The sequence below is a fragment of the Cicer arietinum genome, chromosome 1 (assembly GCF_000331145.2).
Source record: "Cicer arietinum cultivar CDC Frontier isolate Library 1 chromosome 1, Cicar.CDCFrontier_v2.0, whole genome shotgun sequence".
NCBI lineage: Eukaryota > Viridiplantae > Streptophyta > Magnoliopsida > Fabales > Fabaceae > Cicer > Cicer arietinum.
Window position 1 is genome coordinate 44,192,766 of NC_021160.2, and position 17,153 is coordinate 44,209,918.

The window sequence follows — 17,153 nt, forward strand, 5'->3', positions numbered from 1 at the left end:
CAAGGCAGGCCCAAGCTGAAGACAATTTTCTTTAATTCGAAACTAGGCCTCTAAATAGTTTGCACAATATATATTCACAAAAATGCTCTGGTATAAGGTCAAATGGTTATTAGTGGTGCAACGACAGTAACACCTTGTAGAATATTGCAGTATTTAAAGTTCGATTCTTGTAGTCTCCTTTTTTAATTATGTTTTTTAATATAATGATCATCTTTCTCATTCATGTAAACTATTCAACATGAGACTTACATATTTATAAAGTTGAAAATTAAACAATGTTTGAAAACTTTTAATATGTTATAATATTTCATAGTTTCAATCAATAGGAACTGTGAAATCATAAAAAATGATAGACTTTGATCACAAATATTTGTAAAGTCACACACAAAATCAATATTTATGATTTATTGATAATCTTTTGTTTGAGATTTATTCACTATATAAATAATTTTACACTATATCAATATTAATTAAACTTTTGTTTTTTTTATAAGAAGTATTAAATTAATATCAAATTTAATAAACACAGATGACAAAACACAATGAAGAGAAAAACCAATCATTAAAATCATTTAATTTATATATACTGTTAATGTAAATATCTTTTATTCTATTAATTAATCATAATTGTTGAATTATTAGAAACATTTGTATTTAACTACAACTATTTTTAAAGTCATACACTCGAGTGATTATAATTTGTTGACAATATAAAACAATCATTTATTAGAAAAATTTAAAGAGAAAAAACAATTTATTTAATCTAACAATAAAATTTAATTATCAAGTACCAGTAATTTAAATTTTATAATTTAATTTTTTTACCGTGTTATTACATCACGATTCTATAAACATAATTCTATATAACTTTTGGTAGTGTAACAATGGTGGCTTTTTTTTTTGTTCTACGATAAAAAAAAAAAAACAACTTGCTGTTCATTATTAATTAAATACTAAAGTATCATTTTTTTTTAAATTTTCAACTTTGTCAAGTGAGAAATCGATTTCTCTTCCTCCAACTTCTCAAGTTTTTTTTAAAAAAAAAATAAGAGAAATCATCCCCCACGTACGGATTTCTCAAAGTAATTTTTTTTTAATTATAAAATTTGTTTTATAATTTATAAAATCTTTTTTATTAATAGTACTATTTAGTAGACACATACATAGGAGATTTAATCAATTATAAATGTGAAATAATGCAACACATTATTTTTTGTTAATATTTTTCATAATAATAAATATACATTTTATTAATCAATAGTTATTATTTTAGTTAACTAATTAATTTAAGTTTCATTAATTATTAATTTAATTAATTATTATTTTAATTAAAAACTAATTTAAGTTTCATTAATTATTAATTTAAGTAATTATTATTTTAAATAAGTAAATAAATACAATGTTAATTTTTTATAATAATTATCTAATTAAATTTTACTTTTTATAATTATTCAAAAAATTAAATTAAATGGAGTCCATAAAAATAATTAAATTTAATTAAATATTATAATTAAACATTCAAATACAAAATTAACTAGTTTTATTACAATGAACTAATTTTCATCGGGAGCATCAGTACGATAATGACATTTATTCTTGTTGTGTCCCTCGTTCTAACACAAACCACATCTCTTTGTGTGTGTATCTTTCTCCTATTGATCCATTTCAGTATGAATGTGAGTTTACTGTGGACGACCTTTTGGCTCTCTTCTCATGGCTGGATTGTAGCACAATTATATTCCATTGTATTCTGACCAATATGATTGAAGAGAAATTGTTGGGAACTCTTCCTTGTAAACGTCAAAAATACATTGCAATATATACTTGGAAGACACATACATCATGTAGTCATGGTGAATAAACGAACAAACGGCGATGACATGTGAACATGGATAATGTAATGCTTAAAATTCACCACAATAACACAATCGTTTGTCAAAGTCTACCTTGAATGTCCCTACAGGACAACCGCTTGATGGACAAACCAACTCCTTAACTTTAAAGATACTATGGGCTCAATTGTGAATAACAACTTCATGGGAATTCGATATTGCTCGTTCTTTGTTAAGGTTTTGAATGATTATATTTGAGTAAATCAAACCTGATGCCATCATTGTTTGGGCCTGTGTCCCTCTTTCTTCAAATTTTGCGATCCCTCTGTAGTATATTGCTTGCACCAAAGAATTGATTGGAAGATTGCATGTCCGATTTAATACATTGTTCATACACTCAAAAAGGTTAATTGTCATGTGTCCCAAATGTCTATATTCATCATATGTTTGTAATCGTTGTTCCTTTGGAATATCATCGAGCCATTTCACTGCATCTTGATTCCAATCACTAATTTGTCTTATGTAGTATGTAATGCTTGATTGAGTCATGGTGTATCATGAAGGAACAAAAGTTGATGTTGTTATAGACAATTTGAAAACAAAAATATGTGTGATATATATATATATATATAACCAATGTTGGTTACATTAGTTTTCATTTGCCCATTTTTGAAGGTCCTCGCGAAGTTTTGTGATATATGTCAAATGCAAAAGACATGATGCCAATTGTTGTTTACACGCCTAACAACACTTTTAATCGACTCATGTCTATCCAAAATCAAGTAAAGGTTGGGATGAGGTGTGACAAACATTCGTAGACGACTGAGGAAGAAACACCATGCATATGGTGTTTCACCCTCAACAATGGCGTATGCTATAGGAATGATATGACCATCACCATCCTGAACGATTGTCATTAGTAAGGTCCCACGATACTTCTCATACAACCATGTTCCATCAACTGAAACAATTGATTTACAATGATCAAACCCTTTGATACATGGTTGGAAACTCCAAAAGACGATGGAAGACAACTTTGCTAGGAACTCCTTGATCATCCTCAATAAAGGGCCGCACTTCAATATCGGTAACAATGTTTGGAAGATAATGTTTGAAAGCAATGATCCACCTTGGAAGCTCTTTATATGATTCCTCTCAATTCCCGTATATTTTCTAAATGGCCTTTTATTTTGCAATCCATGTCTTTATATAAGTAGTGGTATATGTGTACCGAGATTGTATATGTGCAAATCAATCAATACCAATAGAAGAGTATATTGTTCGTTTTAGACACAACTCCAATATGTACCTATCAGCTCTGCACCTATTGTGGGACTCACGATGTGGTGTTGCAGAAGAGACAACTCAACAATCACAATGACAAAGGCGTAATAGACTTCGCCCACCGACTCTCCCTGTTACTATTGAAAATGAAGCGCCAAAACCACACCGCCATTCATTTTCTTTCACCCTAACACAACAACAATTTGAACCACCTAGACAATCATTTCAATTCACGTTAACTCAACAATATGATCACCCACAATCCTACATTCAAGCGACCAATATTTTGTGAATAACTTATTTGGTGCAGACCTAGGTACGCTTGAGTCGGCTGCTTGTTATATTAATAACATGTATTTATTTGGTGTTCCATCATTCTCCAATCAAGTAGATTCTACTTCTTTGATGCATGTCGACCTACTAAGTGAAAATGTACAGGAGACACATGCCCCCATTTGACAAAAAAAAATTCACCTCCACATCGTATTCGTCGACCACCACGATGTGGGACTCGACACCATATAAGAGATTAATTTAATAAAAACATTGTAATAAAATTTGTATATATTTTTTTTCACTCCTTTTGTATTTGTATGTTTAATTATAATATTTAATTAAATTATGTTTTTTTTTTATAGATTCCATTTTATTTAAATTTTTTAATAATTATAAAACGTAAAATTTAGTTAGATAATTATTATAAAAAAATTAACATTGTCTTTATTTATTTAATTAAAATAATAATTACTGAAATTAATAATCAATGAAACTTAAATTAATTATTTAATTAAAATAATAATTAATTAAATTAATAATTAATGAAAATTAAATTAATTATTTAATTAAAAATAATAATAATTAATTAATAAAATATATATTTATTTTTATGAAAGTTGTTAACAAAAAATAATGTGTTACATTATTTCACATTTATAAATTATAACTACCTACTTCCTCAGTAGGTATGTCATTATTAAATAATCAAATCTCCGATGTATGTGCCTACTAAATAATACTACTAATAAAAAAGATTTTATAAATAATAAGATAAATTTTATAATTAAAAAAAAATTACACTGAGAAATCTGCACATGGGAGACCTATTTTTCTTCATTCTTTAAAATAAAAACTTAAAAAATTGGAGGAAGAGAAATCTATTTCTCACTTAACAAAGTTGAAAATTTTAAAAAGATGGTACTTTAGTATTTAATAAGTAATGAATAGCAATTTGGTAATTTTTTTTTTTACGGTAGAAAAAAAATAAAGTTTAACAATGATAAATTTATCCCAAAAATATATATCGTTGACCGAACAAAACCATTTGCTAATGACTTTTCTCACTTTATTCTACGTATGCATTTATTTATTTTAGTATATTTTGTTAACACTTTTATTTTGGTGAATGTTACTAAGACACTCTTCTATGCATTCATATTTGAAAGAAAAAAAAGAACACAAAATAAAAACGTTTCTCCTTTTCTTTCCCTCCAACAAACAAACAAATAACCCCTACCAACTATTTTCTGTGTTTATATTTGTTTTGTTTTGTCACAACTCTTACTCTTGTCGTTTTTCATACCATTCTTAAACGTTTTCGTCTCAAAAACAGAGGAAAAGTGGCCATAGACAACATAAACCAAGACAAGTGTTTTGTGATGTCAAGCTTCAAACATGTTTCTTTGTTCTTCTTTTTGTCCATGGCTTTTAATTTTCCACAAAAGTTTGGATCCAACGCTCAACTTTTACCACAAGATGAAGGTACCCTTCATTTCCTTTCTCTCTTTGTTTTATTTTAATTTTGTTTATGTCAATGTTTTGGAATAACTATATGAGTAAGAGTAACTTCCGAAAATGGCATTTTTTGTGTTTGGAATCATGAGATTTGAAACTGCCTTTCAAAGTAAAAAAAATAAAAATCAACTTAATAAAATTATATATAATCGAATACGATATTTTTCTTTAGTGAAAATTAGGATTTTTAATTGGGCATGGAATTACATTTTTTTGTTGTTGAATGGTTGAATTTGTAAAATTTCCAGAAATTAAGATAATGAACATTCATTGCTGCAACTAATCTATTCACAAAATAATTTCATTTTAGTTTCTTTGATCTATGAATTCATTTGTTAGTTATGTTGAATCATCCACAGTTTTTTATTTTTTATTTTTTTTATTTTAAATTTGAACATTTCTGCCAATTTAATCTTTATTTTGGAGTGTTTTGTCATTTTAGATAATGAATTAACATGGGTGATTGATTGCTATCTCGTGAATATGATGAGATGGCCACGTCTGTAATAGACATAGGTGGGGTCCATGGTTTTGGTTTTACTATATGTATGTAAACATTTTATTGATGAGACCCCTGTTTAGATAATATTTTTATTCGACATTTATTATAAAAAAATATCTACCATTCAACCGTGCCATTGAACATGAAGCTGTTCCGACATATTTATACTTTATGACTGAATTATTTAATAACATATTTTGAAATATGGACCAAGTTTACTACTACATGTTTTTTAAAGCAACTTTTAGAAAGAAAAAAAATCTTTCAATATAAGTACTTATAAATTAGGTGTATCTATTAAAATTTTCATACATACTTCTAATTACAATTACTAATTTTTAAAATATAAAAAGTGATATTTTATACATTTAAATAAAATAATAATAATGAGTGTTTATTAAAATGGACATACTTTATAGTATAAAATGTTGAAAATAATTAAGATAAAAAAAATGTTGAAAATAATAACAATATAGGTGGTGGGGACAAATTAAATTGTCTACGTGATGGGCAGGCGATTGATAATTTAATATATTAATACGTGTGCACTATACAAGTCAAAGACTTTGTTCGGCTGAATGTTCCTTCTTCTATTTTGATTAGTAATATTTATTTATTCTTAAAGAATTTGTCGATGATGTTAATTTTACATGATTCTTTTTTGGATGTGACAATGATGTTCGTCGTGTTTTTCAATTAGAAATATTAATATAGTTAGTATAATAGATATTATACTGGAAGACAACGTCAAACTTTCTTTAATTCTTTTAACTAATATTTCATTTTTTAATTCTCATTTATATATGTTGCTCAAATTAAACCCGTCGGAGTTATTAATTTGTTAAAATATTAGATCTCTCTAATCATATCATATGTTAAAAGTATCTATTAACTTTGCTAATCATGACTAAATGTATTTTTTTTACCATAAGATTCAAACTTGAGATATTGGCTGATTCTTATGATATTATTCAATTGGTTTTTATTTAATATTAATTAATTTTTCCAATTTTATCTTTATATCTTTAATATAATTTTCTTTATAATGTTGCACAATTTTAAACTCTTAAAATCATTTGGTGCTCAATTAGTATTTTCAATTATTCGACAAGCCTTGAGGATATGAAAAATGGAAAAAGGTCTATAGATAATTCTTTGCATGAAAAGTTATATTTCTTCTTTTATTATTGCATTGCCCACCTACCTTGTATGACTTGGTCAAACCAACAACTATAAAAAAGTGACATTGTTTTGGATGACAATTTGTCACCAATAATTTATTAAATCCTTTTGACCATGGAAGCTTCATTATAATAAAGATAGATATATGTCCTAAAAATTAAGATCCTTTGACTATCCAATTCTAGTCTTGTGATATAATAAAAGTTTAATTGATATGTATTGATAATATAAAATTAATTTACACATTTAATCATTTATTTGACGGTTACATAAACACATAATAAAACTTTTTTTTTTTAATTACAATAAAAAACTTAATTTTAATTCGTTGTCAGAATAAAATTAATTTATATCGATAATAGATACTCTATTTTCTCATATAATAATGTGGTTGAAGAAAAAGATTCTATTATAGGTAGTTTTAGTCAATTTCCTAATTAAAACTTTGTTGATGATAGTTCGCACTTATAGGTAGATTCTATTATTCTGATAACATACTTAACAAAAAATTTATAAGGGTGAATTGCCAAAGTCCCTAAATACTTTACACCAATAACACAGTAGTTAAAAAAAAATAGTGTGCATGTTTGTATTTACTAATTTTCGTAAAATCAGAATAATAATTTTTAAAGTTAAGCACTTTTCTAATTTGTAATAGATCAATTATTTCGATTAGTAATAATAAGATGAGAGTGATGTATGGTAAATTAAATTGATTTGTCTTGTATTCTATTGCAGTGAAATTACTACAAACAATATCAGACAAGGTAGATAACTTGAATTGGAAGGTTACAGAACATTCTTGCAATGGGGATAAAGGATTTGGTAATGCTAATATTTTAGAGGATCAAATCACAAGGAATGTCACGTGTGATTGCTCTTTCAATGCTAGCACTGTTTGCCATGTCACATTGATGTAAGGCTTTCTAAAACCCTTCCAAAAAATTAAATTAAAATGGACAGAAAATAAATAAATAGAACTTTTGTTATAGTGAGATACAGAGTGGCCCTGTTTTTTTCTGTATTATTTAATAGTAAAGTTTAATATTTGCAATATTGAATGAGAGAGTTTTGAAATTTTCAATGAAATTAATGAAGTGTTATGTTTGTTTATCATATATGCCTATGTGAGCAATGTCACCTTTGTTCCTTTACATTAATTCTTTTTATTAAATTAAAAAAGTACTTCATTTGAGAATTACTAATTCAACAAATTGGCTATGGTAGCTTGCTCAAGGGTATCAATATATCTGGAGTTTTTCCCACTGAATTTGGAAATCTTACTCATCTCAAAATACTGTAAGTGATTACATTATTTTCCCATTTACTTTTCCTTTTGCTTATTAATTAATTTTTTTTTAAAGAAACTAACTGAAATATTTATATTGAGCAGTGATCTCACTAGGAATTATCTAAATGGCTCAATTCCAAAGAGTCTTGGACACCTCTCACTTGTGACACTGTAAGCTGTTCTACTTTCTTTCTTGCTTCAATTTATTTGTGGTAAATATTAAGTATTATCTGAAACTCACACACAACGGTGAGGTTTTGAGTTTAAACCCGAAAGATCTGGTCTAACAATATTACCATTTGTCAATTGAGCTAGGCCTTACGGGCTGCTATGTTTACAATTTTACCTTAATGGTTTTGCATGCTTTTCAATTTCCAATTATTTTCATTCTTCAGGTCACTTTTGGGAAATAGACTCAGTGGTACAATTCCCTCAGAAATTGGTGATATTGCCACCCTGCAAGAATTGTAAGTATTTGAGAATAATTTGATGCCACATTGATTGATATTGGTAGTAGAATTGCTATGATTTAGATCCAATTTTTGCAGGAACTTTGAAGATAATGAACTTGGAGGGCCTCTTCCTCCTAGCCTTGGAAATTTGAAAAACTTGCAGAAATTGTGAGATTTGTTTCTTTTAGCCATTTTCATTTTATGAGTATAGGCCTAATGCACTAATCTAAGGTATATCTCATTAAAAAACCTACACTAGTGATCCCCTTATATATAGTTATTTATTATTGACATTTGATTTATTAATTAAAAATAAATTAATGGTGGAATTTTATCTTATTAATTTCTAGTCACAATCATCCTGGATTTTTTATATATACCAAATGGGTGTGGCGTAGCATTGAGCTTGTGGGGAGAACTATAGTTCGATCTGTTGACGTTGTGCTCAACAATCCATGTCAATTACATAATGAATAGCCAAAGGCGGAAGCGTACCTGTGGGAATTGCCATTAATGAAATCCTAAGATGATGATGATAGAGCCAATGGGTTGGGTGATCTTCCTCAGCAAAACACCCTGAAGACCTTGCTCTCTTGATGGGGATAGAGAGAACCAGAGAGTTTTCTCCTTTAGGGTTTTGAAACTGAATACTCTTGTTGTGCTTGTCTTGGGGACCATTACCCCTATATATAACTATTATTAGTTATATCCCAAATTGCAGTATTTCCAATTCAGCCCCTCATTAAATTAGAAACTGCCTGGTATCTACACTATTAATTTTCATAACTATTATGCTCTTTAGCCATAAACTATTATATATTACTTGACCCCTAGTTTATTGGCTAATTATATAATGACCCTAACACACTTTATTAATTAATTACATATGTCACCCATAAATCTTACACGATCTCCACATAATGCACTCTTGAGGAGAGGCGAAGAACTTTAAACTGCAATCTTAGCATTTGAGAAGAAATTAGTTCTAATTATGATGATTTCCTATTAAAAAATAATTTGATGGTTATATATGGGGGACATTGGTGTACTACTTCTAAAGTTTAATAATAATCAACCTTGATATAGTTTTGTGCAGATTTTCAATTTAATTTTTCTATATTAGATGCATAAAGTATCTATCTATGAATTCACATTCCTAGCTTTTTATTTACACTCTAAATGAATCACTGCAGGATGCTTTCTGCAAATAATTTTACAGGACAAATACCAGAATCATTTGGTAATCTAAAGAATCTCAGTAATTTGTGAGTTATAATATATAATACAACTTTTCTCCTAAGTTTTCATTTTATATGTATTTGTTAATTGTTAAATTCGGAAATCACTTAATATTCTGCAGTAGGATAGATGGAAGCAGTTTATCTGGAAAGATCCCAAGTTTTATTGCAAATTGGACCAAACTTGATAGATTGTAAGTCTAAATTTTGGTTTATCTATGACCTTTTACTTGATGAAGAATAAAATAATGATATATCATTCATGCTTAACATGCAGTTTATTATTTTGAGTAACTTTTTGTTTTGTAGGGATTTGCAAGGTACAAATTTGGAAGGTCCAATTCCCCCTGCTGTATCTCTGTTGAAAAGTTTGACAGAATTGTGAGTACTTTCTTCCCTGATTATTAGTATATTCATGCAAGTCGTATCTCGATTTATTTTGAGGCTAGTAGATGAAATATCAGCTTATAATTTTGCTTTTTCAATTAATTTTACTTAAAAATATCATATTTTTATTCTTTGCGTAATCTTAAGATTTCATAATAGGATTTGATTCACGATTTGGAAAATAGGTCTTCTGTTCAATATAGGAACATTTTCTTTTCATTGATGAAACATTTATATATCAGGAGAATATCTGATTTGAAGGGACCAACCATGACATTTCCTGATCTGAAGGATTTGAAACGAATGATAAGATTGTGAGTTAAATTTTTTCCTTCCATGCTATATTTGAAGAACTTTATAACTCATTTAAGATTTTTATTAAGTGATTTATTTCTGTAACTCAGGGAATTGAGAAATTGCTTAATCACTGGTCCCATTCCTGACTACATTGGTGAAATGAAAAATTTAAAAACTCTGTAAGTTTGATCAATTGTATATTGCTAACTATATATGCTTCAAATTTCTTTATATCTACATGCATACCAATAAATATAAGGTTTTCTCATTTTATCTCTAAGTTTAATTTAGAATATGTTATATTATGTATGTAACAAATAACATATATGTAGCATAGTAGTAATGAAATTTAGGGATCATTCTTCACTAGCTAAGTTTATGATTATGGAATTACTTTATTATAAAGATCAGCAAATAATTTGGATCTAGTAAATTTTATACTAACACTTCTTAAGTACTATATGTAAATTTTTTGTATGCATCATCATAATTCTGTGCAAATTATTGTGTTTAAAAAGTGGTAGCCAAAAGGGAGAAAATACAAAGTTATTGGAAACTTAAAATTACCTCTCATTATATTCTATAGTTAACCATTGGTTATGTCATGTGCCATAACATTATCATAATAATCATCATGTTTGTCTTTCAGAGATTTGAGCTCCAACAGATTGACTGGTCCGATCCCAGATTCATTTCAGGACTTGGAATCAATCAATTTTATGTAAGTGAACATTTTCCTTAGATAGCAAGAAGATTAACTCAAACTATGTGGTTCTTTTAATTAGGAAATATGTAGCATAGACACCTCGAATTGAAGGCGAGTCCAATGTTTGATACGTGTCTGTTTCAGACACTGACACATTAATCACTTTCATTTTCTTCAATTATTATTGGTGCCTACGTGTTGAGTTAGTGACATGTCAGGTATTCGGGTCAGTGCCAGTGCTTCGTAATAAGAATTTGACCTCAAACTTTGTAGTTTTTTTCTTAATTGATATTAGCTTTCAGTGACATAAATGAGATATATATTAATGATGTATGCAGGTTCCTGACTAACAACTCTCTGAATGGAACAATTCCAGGATGGATTCTGAGCAACAAAAAGAACTTGTCAGAACAATTTCTTGAATTTTCCCCCTCTATTTGTATCCTTGAGCACTCTTGAATCATGAAGTAATTAAAATATATTCTCACTTTATGTTTCAGTGATTTATCTTTCAACAACTTTACATCATCTTCTGCATCTGAATGCCAGCCGTTGGATGTGTAAGCTTCATCTTTTTCTTTTCACCACGAATTTTAAGAGCATTTCGCCTATCTCAATACTAAGCATAATAGTACTATTGTTGAACAGGAACTTAGCTTCCAGCCACTCTCCTTCAGCAAACACTTCGTAAGTTTGTGCAATCCTGCTTATGGTCTAGTTTTAACTCTCTATCGTCTTTAGAATCATCTGCTGAATTTAACTTCATATCTTGTAGATTGTCTTGTTTGAAGATGGGCCTTCCTTGTTCAGGAAAACCTCGGTGTGAGTGTTCAGACTTAGTAGATCAATCGCATTTTCATGAACTGCAATGTTTTCTAAATGAAACTACTTAAGATTTTTGTTAATATTTCTCTGCAGATCATTCACTATTCATAAATTGTGGAGGACCTGCAACTGAGTTTGATGACAATGAATATGAAGACGACGGACATCTACGTGGAATTTCAAGCTTTTCTCAAAGTGTTGATGGAAAATGGGCTTATAGCAGCACAGGAGTATTTCTAGGAAATGAAAAAGCTGATTATGTGGCAAAAAATGTGTTCTCTTTGAATATTAACGGTTCCGAATACTATCAAACAGCGCGCATTGCCCCAATATCTCTTAACTACTTTGGCTTTTGTATGATGAAAGGAAATTATAAAGTGAAACTTCATTTTGCTGAGATAATGTTTTCTAATGACCATACTTTCAGCAGCCTTGGAAGGCGCATATTCGATGTTTCAATTCAAGTGAGTAAATAATCAAACAATTTTTTTACTTCTTTCTTAGTTTCTTATAAAATGTTGCTCATATTTGTATCTAAATTTCAAAACCATGTATTGACAGGGTTTTAAATATTTGAAAGATTTTAACATTGTGGAAGCAGCTGGTGGAGTTGGCAAAGGAATCACTAGGGAGTATAATGTTGATGTTAATGATAGCACTTTGGAAATCCACTTATCTTGGGCAGGAAAAGGAACTAACGCAATTCCTAATAGAGGTGTATATGGACCTCTTATATCTGCCATCACTGTGACTCCAAGTAAGTTTTTTTTCACATATTTTATTTCATAACCTTCTGCCAAATATGTTTTAATTTCTATACATCGTCATTGTAAAAAGGTTTTACGCATGTATCCAGTCATATTCAATCATGGTGTCACTTTGTTATATTAATTAGTTTCTAAAATATCTATGTGGTGAAATGTGATTGGATGCATGTGTAAATTTTTTTTACGTTGATAGTGGATACTAATTAAACTCTTTTATTTCATGTTATTTAAACATTAATACTTTGTTGTAGACTTTAAAATTCCTTCAAATGGGTTGTCTTCTGGAGCAATTGCTGGAATTGTGATTGGATCATTGGTGCTTGTGATTCTGATACTCTTTGTCCTTTGGAAGATGGGTTACATTTGTAGGAAAGATCAAACTGACAAAGGTAAGATTGAAGTCCTAAATAAAGCAGACAGTTGCTGCTCTTATGATTTGATAATTTTACAGTAAAGATCCAATTTTTTTGAAAGTTTTGAGTTAAATATGTTATTAGTCCATATATAAATTACATTGTTCAGAAACTAAAAAAAACGCAGTTTTGTTATTTGTATGGACTAAAATGTGAATACAGGGACTAAAAATAAATATCAAGATAATATACAAACAGAAAACATATTTAACCCTAAGAGAAAATGTTGACTTGGTTTCCTACATAATTACATTGTTATTCTCTCTTTCTATTTTTTTTTTTATTTTCACATCTTGTTCCTGAGTAAAATACATATCTTATTGCAGAGCTCCTAGAATTGAAAACAGGCTATTTTAGTCTGAGACAAATTAAGGCTGCTACTAATAACTTTGATCCAGAAAATAAGATAGGCGAAGGAGGATTTGGTCCAGTTTACAAGGTAAATTTTGATATTTTATATGTTCATTTTACTTGAGAAATATAAAGCTTTGAAAGGTTATTCTCAATTATATATGATAACATGATATTGAATTCATTGGTTATTCAAAGGGTGTACTGTCAGATGGTGCTGTGATTGCTGTTAAACAGCTCTCTTCGAAATCAAAGCAAGGGAACCGCGAATTCGTTAACGAAATAGGCATGATATCTGCTTTGCAACATCCAAATCTTGTCAAGCTTTATGGCTGTTGCATTGAAGGAAACCAATTGCTGCTTGTATATGAATACATGGAGAACAATAGTCTTGCTCGCGCTCTTTTCGGTAAATGCTTCATGTAACAACTTGTGGCTGTGTCTGTTAAGTTCCTACTAAGTTGAAATTGAACATTTTATTAAACATTTCCTTCTAGGCAAACAAGAACAACGGTTGAACTTGGAATGGCACACGAGAATGAAGATCTGTGTGGGGATAGCGAGGGGTTTAGCTTATCTTCATGAGGAATCAAGGTTGAAAATAGTTCACAGGGATATTAAGGCGACGAATGTCTTACTTGATAAGCATCTGAATGCCAAGATCTCTGACTTTGGTTTAGCCAAGCTTGATGAAGAAGAGAATACTCATATCAGCACGCGAATCGCTGGGACAATGTTAGTGTTGTGCCACAATATTTCATGTTTCGAATCTTACTTTGTTTATCATTAGTTGTCTTGCACTCGCAGTTTTAAATTGAGGCTCACAACCACATTTGTGGTCGCATTGTAAAGGTTTTGGAGGTTTTCACGAACTCAGTTGCAGCTGCATCGACTGCATTTGTTTGCAATTTCAAATATCGCAATGCAACTGCAATTTATAACCGTGCTTGCACTCAATCTGTGTATTTCTTGCAGCCATAACCATTTACATAGTCCTATGCTAGAAATGGTTTCCTTTTTTTTTTTTTTGAAATCACTGACACAAGGGTATTTAATGTTCTCTTACCAGAGGTTACATGGCTCCTGAATATGCTATGCGGGGTTACTTGACTGACAAAGCAGATGTCTATAGCTTCGGAGTTGTAGCTTTGGAGATTGTTAGTGGAATGAGCAACACAAATTATAGGCCTAAAGAGGAGTTTGTTTATCTTCTGGATTGGGTAAGTTACATTTTTGCGTGTGGTCTTCAGAGTTTTTAATAACTAAAAATGAAGACATTTGGGTGCATAATACCCTACTTATCCCCCTCATCCTCACAAATTATATTAAGTTAGTTATGTTCAAAATACTTGTTTCCATTTTCATCTATATCAAAATTTTCATTCCATATTTCTCCAAAAATAATAAAGCATATCAAAATCAAATATAATAAGATAAGAACTAAGGATAACTTTATATATTAAACAAAAGGTGACATCAATAATACTACACGTGGTCTTATTTTTTCATTGTGCTTTTCCTTGTTTCTAATTAAAAGTATGGTTTGGTTAAAATTCTAATACTATATTTTGCATGTCATTAAAGGCCTATGTTCTCCAAGAACAAGGAAATCTTCTGGAATTGGTGGATCCAAGTCTTGAATCAAAATACTCCGCAGAAGAAGCCATGAGAATGCTGCAATTGGCACTCCTTTGCACCAATCCATCTCCAACTCTTAGACCACCAATGTCATCTGTAGTGAGCATGCTTGAAGGAAAAACTCCGATTCAAGCGCCGATAATCAAACGCAGCGATAGTACAAATGGTGTAAGGTTTAAAGCCTTTGAGACTCTATCACAAGATAGCCAAAGTCATGTTTCTTCTACATTCTTACAAGATAGTAGAGAGCTAACAGTAAAATCAATGGATGGACCATGGATTGACTCTTCCATATCTCTTCCAAGTAAAGATGATTATTCTTCATCTGATAAGCTTATTTGAGGTTCTGAATGTTGTATGGTTTGTATGTTAGAAAGAGATAGATTCACATCACATACAAATTCTTTTGTAAAGTATATATCAACAATAGCAATTCAGAGTAAAATCATAGGTACAAAAAGGTGTAGATGTTTTGAGAACTTAGTCTCTTTTGCTTTTTGTTGTAGATGTTTTGAGCAAGCAAAAAAGTTGGAATCTACTCCCAGTAACATCTCGACTATAATATTCTTATTTTCCTTGATACTCCATCTGGACTCAAATATAAATAAGAAACATAGTCACAATTGGTTTATCAAAATTTAACCAACTTAATCTTGTTTAATGCTATTATTCTTAAAATATCCATCAACATAACAAGTTCATACAAAACTAAATGATAAGTAGCGGTAGTTTGTGAAATATAATTATTTTTTATCATATTGATAGAGAGATTAAATTGCTAGGTAGGAATAATATTTAAGTATACAGAGATAGTGAATATCTTTAATGAAGCTTGAACTTTGAATAGTTATCATTCAATAAAGATCAAGATAACAGTTGTTGAAAAACACCTCAAGTCATTTTGGTCCTAAGAATGCTACTAAACGTTGTAGCATATTATTGCATATAAACAGATTTCATAACTGATTTGCATCCTTAACCAAGAAAAATATTCCCTCATTTAAATTTATTATTTAACAAAAATTATTTTTATTTTTTTGACTAAGGATTAAAACTAAGAACAAATAAAATAGAAGAATTAAATTTGTGATTCAACTAAAATAAGAAACTAAAACTGCAATTACATATTTTTATTATGTAATGTCTTTACACTCTGACCATTTAGAAAGAAAAAAATATTATGTAATTGAAAAAAAAAATTACATTATGCAATAAAATATCAATAATTAAACTTATCAACAATGAATATAAGTAAACTATAAAAAAAGTTAATAACAATTAGTATATGCATCCGTGCGATGTATAGAGGATGCACGAGACAAATTATAGGTTATAGATATATAGTATTTTTTTGTTATTTTAAAAATATTGTTCTCAAAAACAATTAAATTTGACATTTGAAAATGATACCAAGAAAAGAATTAATATATTTCATGAAAATTAAAATTTAAAGAATATACATTATCAATGGAAGAAAAATCAGTCATTTTGCTACATGAATTTTTGTAAGGATTGTTTGAATTGATATGAAAAAATGACTTCTCATTGAATGAGATTATAAAATTATTTCATTCAAACAATATATATACATTACACTCTAAAAAATAGTATAATGTGGGAATAGAAATTTATGTTACTTATAATTTGAATCAACAAAAATCTTTCCAATCTCCACCCAAAACAATACATTACTTATATTTAATCCATGACAAAGTTATTATTAATTCTATATGTTAAAATACTCCATTTGCGTTATATCTTATCTGCAATTAAAAAATATACCAAGTCTTCAAAATATCTTTCATAAACATTAATTAATATAATTAAAGCTCCACCTCACCAATTATATTTCTCATAAGACACTAAAATTCTGAGCATTATAATAATTTTTTTGGCTTAACTGTAGTTTTGGTCCCCTTATTTTAGCTGAATCGCGAAAGTAGTCCCTCTATTTTGTTTCTCCCCAATTTTGGTCTCCAAACAGAATTTTGGTTCAAAATTTGATGAAATTTCATTTTTTTAAGACGTACAACACAATTTATGATTATATATTTTAGGTACAATTGTTGCAAATGAGAACTTGAAGCATAGTGTGATTTAAATAAATGTAAAAAAAATAAAATTTCATCAAGTTTTGAACCAAAATTATGTTTGAGGGACCAAAACTAGAAATAAATAAAATGGAGGGACTACTTTC

General features: G+C 29.0%; 1 protein-coding gene across 1 annotated transcript; it reads left to right on the top strand.

Moving 5' to 3' along the window:
- Positions 1 to 4,540: 4,540 nt before the first annotated feature.
- Positions 4,541 to 15,536, top strand: LOC101514311 (probable LRR receptor-like serine/threonine-protein kinase At1g53430). Its single transcript, XM_004488942.4, has 24 exons — positions 4,541 to 4,874; positions 7,330 to 7,507; positions 7,819 to 7,890; positions 7,985 to 8,053; positions 8,278 to 8,349; positions 8,431 to 8,502; positions 9,528 to 9,599; positions 9,695 to 9,766; positions 9,882 to 9,953; positions 10,202 to 10,273; positions 10,364 to 10,435; positions 10,906 to 10,977; positions 11,301 to 11,366; positions 11,463 to 11,522; positions 11,611 to 11,649; positions 11,738 to 11,784; positions 11,881 to 12,251; positions 12,349 to 12,544; positions 12,806 to 12,943; positions 13,294 to 13,406; positions 13,517 to 13,727; positions 13,816 to 14,053; positions 14,388 to 14,538; positions 14,903 to 15,536. The coding sequence occupies exons 1-24, from the start codon at positions 4,772 to 4,774 to the stop codon at positions 15,296 to 15,298; spliced, it is 3,024 nt and encodes a 1,007-aa protein (XP_004488999.1). The 5' UTR covers positions 4,541 to 4,771; the 3' UTR covers positions 15,299 to 15,536.
- Positions 15,537 to 17,153: the final 1,617 nt, after the last annotated feature.

Excerpts from the sequence above, each read along its gene's own strand:
- LOC101514311 (XM_004488942.4), top strand. The coding sequence starts at position 4,772 with ATGTCAAGCTTCAAACATGTTTCTTTGTTCTTCTTTTTGTCCATGGCT. Across the intron at positions 11,650-11,737 it reads TCTCCTTCAGCAAACACTTC|ATTGTCTTGTTTGAAGATGG; the intron begins GTAAGTTTGTGC and ends CATATCTTGTAG. Across the intron at positions 13,728-13,815 it reads TCTTGCTCGCGCTCTTTTCG|GCAAACAAGAACAACGGTTG; the intron begins GTAAATGCTTCA and ends ATTTCCTTCTAG.